This window comes from Poromitra crassiceps (assembly GCF_964638095.1).
Source record: "Poromitra crassiceps genome assembly, chromosome: 1".
NCBI lineage: Eukaryota > Metazoa > Chordata > Actinopteri > Beryciformes > Melamphaidae > Poromitra > Poromitra crassiceps.
The window spans coordinates 42,436,949-42,449,142 of NC_139623.1; the positions used below are offsets into that span (position 1 = coordinate 42,436,949).

The following is a 12,194-nucleotide window of genomic DNA, read 5'->3' on the forward strand; positions in this document are numbered from 1 at the left end:
ATAACACAATTACAGGGCATAGGAGGGGAGCTGGAGAGCCATATAGCACATTAACCTCCCTTCAGCATGATGGCTGACTGCGCCTGGTGCCCAGGCAGGCAGAGCACAGCCCACTGAGCCCAGCCCCACATCAGAGCCCAGACCCACATCAGAGCCCAGACCCACATCAGAGCCCACCCCACTGAGCCCAGACCACTGAGCCCAGACCAACATCAGAGCCCAGACCAACATCAGAGCCCAGCCCACTGAGCCTAGACCCACATCAGAGCCCAGCCCACTGAGCCCAGCCCAACATCAGAGCCCAGACCAACATCAGAGCCCAGCCCACTGAGCCTAGACCCACATCAGAGCCCAGCCCACTGAGGCCAGACCCACATCAGAGCCCAGCCCACTGAGCCTAGACCCACATCAGAGCCCAGACCCACATCAGAGCCCAGACCCACATCAGAGCCCAGCCCATTGAGCCCAGACCCACATCAGCACCCAGCCCACTGAGCCCAGCCCCACATCAGAGCCCAGACCCACATCAGAGCCCAGCCCACTGAGCCTAGACCCACATCAGAGCCCAGACCCACACCAGAGCCCAGCCCACTGAGCCCAGACCCACATCAGAGCCCAGCCCACTGAGCCCAGACCCACATCAGAGCCCAGCCCACTGAGCCCAGACCCACATCAGAGCCCAGCCGACTGAGCCCAGACCCACATCAGAGCCCAGCCGACTGAGCCCAGACCCACATCAGAGCCCAGCCTACTGAGCCCAGACCCACATCAGAGCCCAGCCCACTGAGCCCAGCCTACTGAGCCCAGACCCACATCAGAGCCCAGACCACTGAGCCCAGACCCACATCAGAGCCCAGACCACACCAGATAACCTCTTCAACACAAACGGCTCCAAGGACCCGGGTTCCAAAGAGCCTCATATCCCATTCTGTGAAAGGTATTGGCGGCAGTGTACAAATCTCTCTACCAATTTGAGGAATCCCTATGCGTGTGTGTGTGTGTGTGTGTGTGTGTGTGTGTGTGTGTGTGTGTGTGTGTGTGTGTGTGTGTGTGTGTGTGTGTGTGTGTGTGTGTGTGTGTGTGTGTGTGTGTGTGTGTGTGTGAGTGTGTGTGTGTGTGTGTGTGTGTGTGTTTTGCTGGAGACCTGAGGACTTACACTGTCAGATTTGGTTAAATGTGGACACAGGACACCTTCAATCATCATCATCATCAGTCAGTATATAAATGGGAGCTAGGGCTCTGTCTGTCTGTTTGTTTCTCTGTTTATCTGTCCCACTGTGATTGTCCCACTGTGTCAGTGATGTCATAAATCCCTCATAAATCCCACTGATGAAATCCCACTGTTACATCATCAGTGATGTCATAAATCTGACATCATCAGTGATGCTGGTCTCATTGGCCACACAGCAGCCAAGCTGCCAATGCGAGCTGTAGGACCAGCTCGGCGAGCCCGCTGAGCGGGCGAGCCTAGGAATCGAGCTCACTGGTGGTTTGCTGCACTAGCACCTACTCTGGTCGGTCACCTGTTTGGGGGGAACTGGGGGGGGGGGAGGCTAGCGTGATCCTCCCACACATTACATCCTGCCGGTGAAACTCCTCACTGTCAGGTGAAAAGAAGCGGCTGCTGACTGCACATGTATCGGAGGAAGTATGTGCTATATAGTCTACAACTCTCCCCAGATTGGCAGATGACAGAGGGGGTGGAGCAACAACTGGGGCACAATTGGCCAAGTACAATTGTGGAGAAAACAGTGGGGAAATCTGGAGAAAAAAGATATAAAAATACATAAACAACAACAAAGGGGACTGCACTAGCAGGATGTCTCTTAGAGCGGTAGCTTTACTGCTGGTATGGTTGTAAAATCTCCAAGGTCTCCAATCCATCATGAGTGGAGCAGCCCCAGGTTTGGTCTGGATGAGATATTGAAATGTTGTTTCTCTAGTTCCTAGCTTTGAGAGAGCGAGAGAGAGAGAGAGAGAGAGAGAGAGAGAGAGAGAGAGAGAGAGAGAGAGAGAGAGAGACTTTTCAGTTGAAGCTGTACATCTCTCAGCAGAGGAGCATTGCTCGGTGAGTGTCTAGTATAGCCCTGAACGTTATCTGTGTGAGAATGTGTGATATGGCAGCTTTCTCGTAATTGATGAAGCTGTGGGAGATCCTATCAGAGCACAAGCAGGCAGGGAGGGCTGCTGGATGAGGAAACAGATGGCTGGCAAGGGGCCCATAAGCACTGGGCAATAGAGGAAGACGAACAACATGTTCATACTGTAAGTTTGCTGGCTCGCTCTGCCAAAGCGACGACACTGTGTAGAGAGAGAGACCTTCACCCACTGCAGGGAGAGAGAGAGAGGGAAAAGATGGCTGTGCATTATGTCTCATCGCTTCATATTTCTCTATTTCATCTCGCTGTCTCTTACAATGCAATCAGATCCACTAATGAAACCAACTCACAAGTCATTTAGGCAGTTTAGTGGGAAGGGAACTCCATTCACACCTCTCAGACACTATTTGTTAGCCTGATAATGAAAGCAATGGGTATTGGTGTTGATATATTGGTACTGTATAAGGGTGTGGAAAATTGCAAAAACAATAGGCTGGCTACAAAGATGATATTTTCCCCAAGAGACAAATCCTGGAATTGTTACACAAATCTAAAACAATTATCATCATAAGTCTATAAGTCCACCAATATGTGTAAAGTGTGTAAAGTGCTATATAATACTGAACAAAACACTTACAAAACACTTTTGTTTATGCCCCCATTTGTTATGAGTTGAAATAAAAGCTCTAAGCCTTCTTGCACACAAAAGGCTTTATTCACAAATTTGTTTCAATTAGTGAGCACTTCTCCCTACGGAAGCCGAGAACAGCCATGTGTTTATTTATTATTCTTATGACCGTAAAAAAAAAAAAAAAAAGATAACTTATTATTTCGTTATCTCAAGATAACAAAATCCGTTTTCTCGTGATAACGACTTATTATTTCATTATCTCGAGATAACAAATTTCGTTTTTTCCCCCCATTATGCTTGGGAAGCCTGTGCACTCTTTCAGCACCATGGAGCTGTCCAGGTAGTGTTGATTAGGGGCAATCACCAGCTAACTAGTGTTCATATGAGTGTCCTTCCTGCAACTGTTATGTTTTGGTCTAAAGATGGGGCGGCTGTGGCTCAGGAAGTAGAGCAGGTCGACCACTACTCAGAAGGTTGGTGGTTCGATCCCCAGCTCCTCCAGTCCGCATGTCGAAGTGTCCTTGGGCAAGACACTAAACCCCAAATTGCTCTCTTGGGCAGCTGGCTGCCCTTGAACAACTATCATACAGGCTGCTTGATAAGGTGGACGAATATAATTTGAAATGGGGGCATTATCACGCATATATTGAAAAATAGTGGCATCTCTAGCCATAGATGAACATAAATTGCCAATTTATGACGGTCAGGCTGTATTTTTGATCTTTTACTTTTCTGTACATCACCAATATGTTGTGTTTTGTTGTATGTTGTGTCTTGCTGTCTTTTTATTTTATTTTGTTGTCTAGTGTTAACAGGAAGCTGTTACCTGTGATGGATGTCTGTTTTGCTTGTCTAACGAAAATAATAAAAACTTCTAATCATAAAAAAAAAATAGGTGCACTGCATACCCAGGTATTTGAACTGAAATAAAATAAGTCATTTTTGGGTTCAGCTCGACTTTAAGCATATAAATAGGCCTAACTGTAAAATGGGGTTGATTATGAGCTAGGACTGATTCAGGTATAGGATGCATTCCCCTCGGATGTCGGTCAGAACATGAATAATGACGTGTTGATGGATTTAACTATTATTGACAGGCGGTAGGCTGTTTGGTTGCATGGGTGATGTGTGTGGTCTGTAATAAAGGAAGAAATTAACTGCACTATAAAGGAGTCTTCTACATTATTTAGTAGGCTAATAAACAAAACTATTACAACACTCAAGGGATGGAAACTAAACCCACGTGCACTGAGAGAAATTACTGGTTTCCATTAACATAATACTGTAGTGTAGGCTGTAAATTATAACATGACTATCATAATTGTCATGTTGTCACATGACATCACGTTGTGCGCGTGTAGGTAGCAGCGGCCCTGATTACATAACATAGGATATATCTATGTAATATGATGTCATCAGTGACATCATCACTGAACTAATAGCCTTGTGTGAGTGAATTTATGACATACAGACATGACAGACAGAGAAACAAACGAGACAGGGCCCTAGCTCCCTTTTATATAGGCTACTGATATAGATAACATAATCATGACAAATAATCATTACAATCATGACATTACAACATTTTATATACAAATAAAAATTGATAAATTATTTCACAAACCATCAACTCAACCGCTGTGTTAACCACAGATAGAGCAACTACCAAGTATTCAATTATAAGATGACATGATAGAAATATTAGCATGTCTCTACAAAGAAAATCACTAGACAACAATTAACACCATGTGAAATTACTTACATTTCTCTTCATGAACGCACACAATGTAGCTACAGAACAGAATCAAGATGAAACGTCCGCAGTTGGGGCTTTTATAAAAGCTGCAGTACCGGGTCACGCCAGCAGATGTCGCAATTAGAGCTTTACTACAGACATAACAAGCACTACAACTGAACTAAACTAAAATAGTGGGACATTACATTGCAGTACCTTTTCAACAAAATCCTCAAAACCAACTCTAAATGAATCAAAACCAGCCTACCGGGAGTTGAAATATAGACATCTTTTCAACACCCATTTTGAATTTAGAAAATGTCAGAAATTGATTCATGCATTATCAATAACCTCAAAAGCAAACAACTCCAAAATTGTCCAAATTGGTCAAGCAGTTGCTGAAATATTGTTTATATAGGTCTGTTAATTAATGCTAATTGTGCCAATTGTGCAAACTGCCCAACATATGCAAGTTAACATCTGGCAGTTTTTAAATGCTGGGGACCCATACTGTTACCCATACCCATTTCTGGGTATGGAAAACATCCTGAGGGCTGGACCTCAGGATCTATTATTCAACGGGGATTGCACAGGCTATTGCACACCTGGTTCCGGTTGACTTTTATAACCAGTTGCTTCATGTCTTTGTCCATTGTAACTCTGATGAAGACACAGTATAGTGTTGAAACGTTAGTCACCTGTTTGCACAATTAAAAGCTGCATATCTATCAGTGTGCTCCAGTCCCTCCTTTGTCTCCTTTCTGAGAACCAGTTTTAGGATGTGATTATGAATGCAATTTATAAATGACCCACTAGATGGCAGTAATGTCACACATTTTCTCCAAACCGTCGTAAATTTAAAAGACGAAGAAGAAAATTGCGACGTCTGCTGCTGTCGTAAATACCTCAAGATGTTTCTGACCGAGAAGCTTATGACTTAGCTTGGAAGCGTTACGAGTTACTTTTGTTTTCGATTTATTTATTTTTTTCCTTTGTTTAATTTTGCTATTTGGACCGTTTATTAGATGGGGAGCAGGAGCTTACCATGAAACTCCGGGTGCAGAATGACAGGTAAAATGAAGCTTTTTCAACTGCGAGTGTGTGTGTAACTTAACGTTAGCATGATAGCAAACATCTAACTGTTAGCTAGCTCAGATTGCTATGTATTAGTTTGTATGTGTTAGTCTAGGTAACACAGTGGTCCTCTCTTTATTTGGGGGTTCATTGTGTGCTATTGGCGTTCAGTAAGTGAGGGAGATCACATTATGTGAGACGGATGATATTGATGAGTTGAGGTAGTTTTAAACTATTCCAATACTGACTAGACTAGCCCAACCACTTGAAGTAAAAACAAAGATTTGTGGTGGAATGTCAACTGTTCTGCCAAGTAGCTAACTTTACACAGACTACTTAACTTCCAAATTTATTATTTGTAATATCTGTCCAAGTAGTAGCCTACTGCACGATAATATATTCAAGGCATGAAAACATCATTAGTTTACCTTATTGGATTAACATAGTTGCTCGACCAAATTATCAGTTTGTCTGGAGAGAGCCCAGTTTCCGGGGTATTTACGGAAGATAAACGAAAAATCCTGCTACAGAACATGGACTTTTTTTTCCAAACAAATGTTTGTTCTGACAGAATTTAAAATGTATGCAGTGGTAAGATTGTTTGCTTATCATGTGTCTTTTGTGTCCCAAGGAGTGATCCCAGAAGAGCATTGAAAGTGAGGGAGTGGCAGACTGTAATGCAGCCTAATTCAAGCGAGCGGGGCACTCCTGCAGGAAATGGTTTGTCCCTGACTCTGCAACCAGAGCTCCTCACCAGGACCCCGGCCACCGGTGGCGCTGCCCACCTCGAGAGCAGCGAGGTGCGGATACCCATGAGCGGCGGGCCTGGGGAGTCTGGCGGAGGTACGTCATCCAGAAGGTCCAGAGCCAACTCCCATTCCCACTCGCACGGACATCATTCCCACTCGCACGGACATAATCAGCCCCAGCACCACTCGCATACGGGGCCCGAAGGGGACGCGGCTGACCCTGACCTGGACTCCGGGGAGCCCAGCACCTCCTTCTCTGAGCTTCGCTACCTCTTCCGCTGGCTCCAAAAGAGTCTTCCTTTCCTAGTCATCCTATGTGCTAAACTGGTCATCCAACATGTTCTTGGTAAGTAGCAGATGAACAAACTGCATTATCAAAACTCTCAACACAAGGCAGCTTGTTTTACTCTTCCTCCTGATTCACCAGGTTTGGCGGTTGGGGTCGGCCTCTTCACAACTTTCCTGTATGTGAATAAAGACATTCAAACTCAAGTCTTTCTTCAGGTAAGTCGTGGAAAGGAAAACACATTTGTGTATATTGCTTATGCTCCTAAAAGCGAACTGAAATGGAATTTGCCCATTTGTGCCATCAGGATCGTCACTCAAAGCTGCAGTGCCTATGGCTGCTGCTGTTCCTGACCTCCTCTGCCCTGCTGCTTTACTACACTTTTTTCACTGAGACACTTTACCATTGGTAAGACTGAATCTGTCAGCTCTCATCTCATCATCCACCTTCATGGCATGTATAATAGAGACACTGCGGAGCGTGTCATCATTCAGAAACCACGCCCAAAACGGGGGGAAACAAAACCCCCCCCCCCCCCCAATCCTGGCGTTCTCCTATGTCACGTGTTGCACACAAAGATCATATATACGGAAGATGAACACTCCAACTTACTATCTTGACAGCTAGATCCACATTTTTCTGCTCGCCAATTCTCAACGGCTTCCTTGTTTTGCTCGGGAGTACAAAAAAAGTTTAATTGTCAATTTTTACATTTGTTGTCTGTGCAGCCCACCACACAACAGCTTTTAGCTATGTTTAATTCAAGGAAAATGATGCTGGTGTATGGTAGTGAATGGAGAGCTTTCCCCCGTCATGGGCGTGGCCTATTTCATGCAGTGTCTCTATAGTCCTAAACAACGCAGAGTTCTAAACGGATTGTCTCCCTCACCCCAGCCTCATCTTCCTCAGCCCAACCATTGAGCCACTGGGTTTCTGGGAGGTTCTCTGGGCTGTCGGCATCACCAACTTCATCATTAAGTTCCTCTTCATGGGGATTAAGTGCCTTATCCTCCTGCTGCCCTCTTCACTGGTGACCTACAGAACCAAGGTAAGACTTCAGTTCTGTTTATAGCTCTTATCACAAGCATGTCTCAAAGGGCTTTACATAGCATCATCACAGTCATATGCTACATCCTATATCTATCTACACACAACATAGGTTGCATGCATCCATCATAATTCACTCTAGGCATTTTACTAAATTACATTACAATACTACACAAACACAGCATATCTGTGGACTGTGGGATGAAACCCATACAAACACGGGGAGAACATGCAAACTCCACAGAGAAAGGACCGGGGTGGAGATTCGAACCCACAACCTTCTTGCTGAGAGGTGACAAGTCTTGAGGTTGTTTTTTAAAAAGTTTACTGGTACGCGTACTGTGCGTGTGCGCATGTCTCGGTCTATCTGGCTGTCTCTCCAGGGGCGGTGGCTGATGCTGACAGAGGAGCTGGGTCAGGTGCAGCAGGCCATGGCTCCTGTTCCCCTGTGGTTCCGTTACCTGGTCATGTACCAGGAGGTGGACGGCACCCCCGGGCTCACCCTGGGGGTCCTGCTGGCTTTGGGCTACCTCATACTGAAGGTGATACCGCTGGGATTAGACAGCCACATCTTACTCGTCCTCATGGAAAAGCTGCCTGAAATAATTGGTCCAAGTCTCTCTTTTTTTTAACTTCTTTCTTTCTTTCTTGCTTGCTTGCAGCTTTTAGGATTGTATGGACAGTGGACGTCTTTACTGAAAACTTTGAGGATATGTCTCAAGGGCGAGGTACAGTGGGGAACAACCTTCCTTGTTAAATAGTTAAAGTTTGCAATAAGACACCAATCAAGAGGTGTGTTTCAGCACCGTACAAAGCAGAGTCCCGAAACCAGAGGTCCCCAGCCTTTTTCTATTTTTTCTTTTTTTTGCAGAAACAAACTGTTACATACATTTCCTTTCCTGTGACCTTAACACTGAAATACTATTGTAAAAATATATTATCTTTACATTGTTTTGATGTTGAGGGTAAGCCTAAATCAAATATTTATCAATATTAAATAATTTAGGAGGACAGAAATCAAGCTGCTCTTTTAAGCTGGTCAGGAGTGTTGGAAAATAAGTCACATTTTATCACAGTTATTTTGCCTGGTTAAGAATTTGTCAAGGGACCCATTTTTTAAACACCTCAGCCGTGTCTATCCACCTTATTTCTAGATGGCATGATGCCTGATGGGTGCTTCTTCCGCTTCCGGTGTAATAGACTGTTTTACAGTCTATGGTTTTAACTTGACAAAAAAAACGTCTATGAGGATTTTACAGCAGAGCCATTCTGCTCTACAGCCGTGTCGTTCAGGTGCTGGGATAATGTAATGCATTGTGGGTAGTCGGCTACTGTGGCTAATGCTAGCGTAATAGTTACTTTACATGGCAGTAAAACGCCACTGAATGACCAAATTGATTTAACTTTTAACCATTTCGAGTAACACTGTTTCCATACGGACCCCCAGCGTTGGTTAGTTGTTTATAACGTGACTATATTTATAACTTTTATAACGTCCTCCAGTTTCCGGTTTATAATTCGGGTCTGCAGCCAAGTATAACAAAGGAAATGCCAGCTGCAACAATAAGTCACGTTAAACCGGACCTTGTACCCACAATTATTTTTTACAGTGGGGCATTCAAAAATAAGGTGGATACGTGACGTGTCAGTTTGTAGCACGATGTCTGTTTGTAGTTGAGAGGATAGACCAATCAGGAGTAGCCTATGACTGCTCCTAAACCTGCACCACTTACTTCAACACCTGGTTGCGATTTTTAACCTCTGGGGACGCCAAGGTTGGGAAAGCCTAGTTTGAACCATCTTGGCTGCTCTAAAATCACGTGGCTTATTGCTTTTGTAAAACAACAGTGACACATAATTGTATTAAAACAAAATAAACAAACAAAAAAGTTTGAAAAATCTGACAAGCTAAGTGACACATAAGCAATCATGAGTGGTGATTTTCAGTTTGTGCAGTTAATAAATTGACTGTTATTCGGTCATATATGTGTTATTGTGTCTTCAAACAGCACCCAGCCAATCAGAACTGAGGACCGCAACTATCTATTTTCTGAAAGCGTTTTGTTTTTGTGATGGTTGTTCCTCAGCATACGGGGACAGCAGCCACCAGGAGCCAGTGCAGCGAGGCTGGAGACATCTGCCCCATCTGCCAGGGAGAGTACAGGGAGCCGCGGGCCCTGCTCTGCCAGGTAAAACCACCGAAATATATGGACCCACAGCTAGGCTCTCATACCTACACACACTCAAGGACATCCCTAGTGGTAGACGGAATAATTTGTAAATGGATTTATTTTTAGAGCATCATACCTAATTACAAGGTTACCATGGATTCTTGAAATCCTTGAAAGTTTGTGAATTAGAAAAAAATCAAATAAGGGATTAAAAGTTTTTGAAAATAAACATGGGTCATTGAGAGTGCTGGAATTTAGGGTTTTCCTGCATAGAGAATTACGAGGCAGCCGCCTCTGTCAAATTTCACTCTGCCTCTAGCTCTCGACAAGTGAAAACTACATTATTTTCTAACAAGTGTTGCAGTCGGTTGATTTCTGTCATTTGCAATTGCGGCATTACGTCCACATGGTGGCGCCGTGGAGTTGTATTGTAATCAGTACAGTGCACTGCAGAACAGGCTGCGCTTTTGTCTGTCCTCCCTGCAGCATATATTCTGTGATGAATGCATCGCTCTGTGGTTTCACCGGGAGAAGAGCTGCCCCCTGTGCCGGACCGTCATCACAGAGAAGGTCTACAAGTGGAGGGATGGCGCCACCTCTCCCCACCTGCAGATCTATTGACTGAATGACCGGGAGGAGACTGGGAGCCTCTGGGTCCGGGACATTGTTATTATTGATACGCGTTTGATATGTGAGTTTATTTGGCAGACAAACCCCATTGACTAATGTTGTCCACAGTCCACAACTCCACACTGTTCCTCTGTTTTTTAAGGGCTGTGCCCCCTACTGGCCAAGGCCAGTAAGGACACAACTTGCATCTTGGCATGCTCTGGGTAATGTACCAGGAAGTCCCTATTTGTCTTATATATATATATATATATATATATATATTAGTGATGCGCGGGCTGCAGTTATAACCGCGCTGACCGCAGATATCCCGCCCCGCGGGCGGGCCAGATCATAAAAATAAACATTCTGATTAATAGCGGATGGGTTGCGGGCGGTTGAAACGATGTATCATTAATGAGGAAAAATAATATTAATTACGTTCTCTAGTCTATGAACGTATTTTAAGCTACATTTTTCGTCAGGCACATTCTTAGTCGCCTATTGTAGATCCCCCAAAGGACCCACGGCCGTAAACACAACAATAGCCATGTGCTAGGTCGCAAGGCTACACTTTTCGTCCATATATGGTCAATGATGTCACCCTCAAAAAGGAGTCTCCGCTGAAGACGTGTTTGAAGAGAAGACGCGTTCGTATTTTCCCATACAATGAGGCAATCCAGTAAACTAAACTTAAATCTATAGCGTTAGCTGAGTAAACTACATGAGGGCAAGTGGTGGACTGGACCTAATACAGCATGGAAGTTTATTTGGAGTCTTGGACTGCAGCGATCGCACCAACGGCAGCAGAAACCGCAAGTTCGCTCCTTTTATAGCGTTTTATAGCGTCGGGTGGATGGCGGGCGCGGATCTATAAATAGTATGAAATAATTTGCGTGGATTTATGGCGGGCGGACGGTTCATGCATGTATTGTAATCAGTACAGTGCACTGCATGGATTAGGATGGCATAAAAGCTCATCCGCGCATCTCTAATATACAGTATATATATATATATATATATATATATATATATATATATATATATATATATATATATATATATATATATATATATAATAAAGTTTATTTTAAGATAAAAAATAAAACATTAAAACCAAAACATGTCAAGCTCAACATGCTACACTTTGACCGACTATAAAACATGTTCATTTAAAATACCAATCATTCTCCAAAAAGATAAATTAATTTCCCACACCACAGCTATTGTAAGATTACTTGTAAATCCAAAATTGGAAAGAATTTATCTCCACAAATATAGTTTTCAGTTCAGGTTACACAGTCCCCCCCGCTCACAAATGTGAAGAACAAACGTCAACCCTTGTATTGATGATAGCTCAAGGAACAGAAGAACTATTTACAGTTTGGGGCTCAGGTCTTCCTTGAGGGCAAGATGGAGTTAGTCGTAAGCAGTAAAGTGAGTATAAATAGTAAAGTAAAATTAAGAAAATGGAAACGGTGACAGAAGTAAAATATGGACAATGTTTGCACAGGGTGGTCACAGGCGGAAGCGGTCAGAAAAGTTGGGGGACTGAACGACGGGGAGGAGACGGGGAGCCTCTGGGTCCAGGACATTGTTATTATTGATACGCGTTATGTGAGTTTAATTTGGCAGACAAACCCCATTGACTAATCTTGTCCACACTGTTCCTCTGTTTCTTAAGGGCTGTGCCCCCTACTGACCAAGGCCAGTAAGGACACATAACTTGCATCTTGGCATGCTCTGGGTAATGTACCAGGAAGTCCCTATTTGTCACTCTAAAGCTTAATTTATAC

At 44.0% G+C, this 12,194-nt stretch overlaps 1 protein-coding gene across 1 annotated transcript; it reads left to right on the top strand.

Annotated features, from left to right (window-relative positions):
• The first annotated feature begins 5,392 nt into the window (after positions 1-5,392).
• rnft1 (ring finger protein, transmembrane 1) lies at positions 5,393-11,379 on the top strand. Its single transcript, XM_083646717.1, has 9 exons — positions 5,393-5,536; positions 6,171-6,634; positions 6,716-6,792; positions 6,882-6,982; positions 7,469-7,622; positions 8,005-8,163; positions 8,284-8,349; positions 9,709-9,810; positions 10,279-11,379. The coding sequence occupies exons 1-9, from the start codon at positions 5,511-5,513 to the stop codon at positions 10,411-10,413; spliced, it is 1,284 nt and encodes a 427-aa protein (XP_083502843.1). The 5' UTR covers positions 5,393-5,510; the 3' UTR covers positions 10,414-11,379.
• The last annotated feature ends 815 nt before the right edge of the window (positions 11,380-12,194 follow it).

What these genes read in the sequence shown, in the direction of transcription:
- rnft1 (XM_083646717.1), top strand. Translation starts at nt 5,511, where the DNA reads ATGAAACTCCGGGTGCAGAATGACAG. An exon ending in AAACTCAAGTCTTTCTTCAG is followed by an intron (nt 6,793 to 6,881) that starts GTAAGTCGTGGA and finishes TTGTGCCATCAG; the next exon opens with GATCGTCACTCAAAGCTGCA. An exon ending in ACTGAGACACTTTACCATTG is followed by an intron (nt 6,983 to 7,468) that starts GTAAGACTGAAT and finishes CCCTCACCCCAG; the next exon opens with CCTCATCTTCCTCAGCCCAA.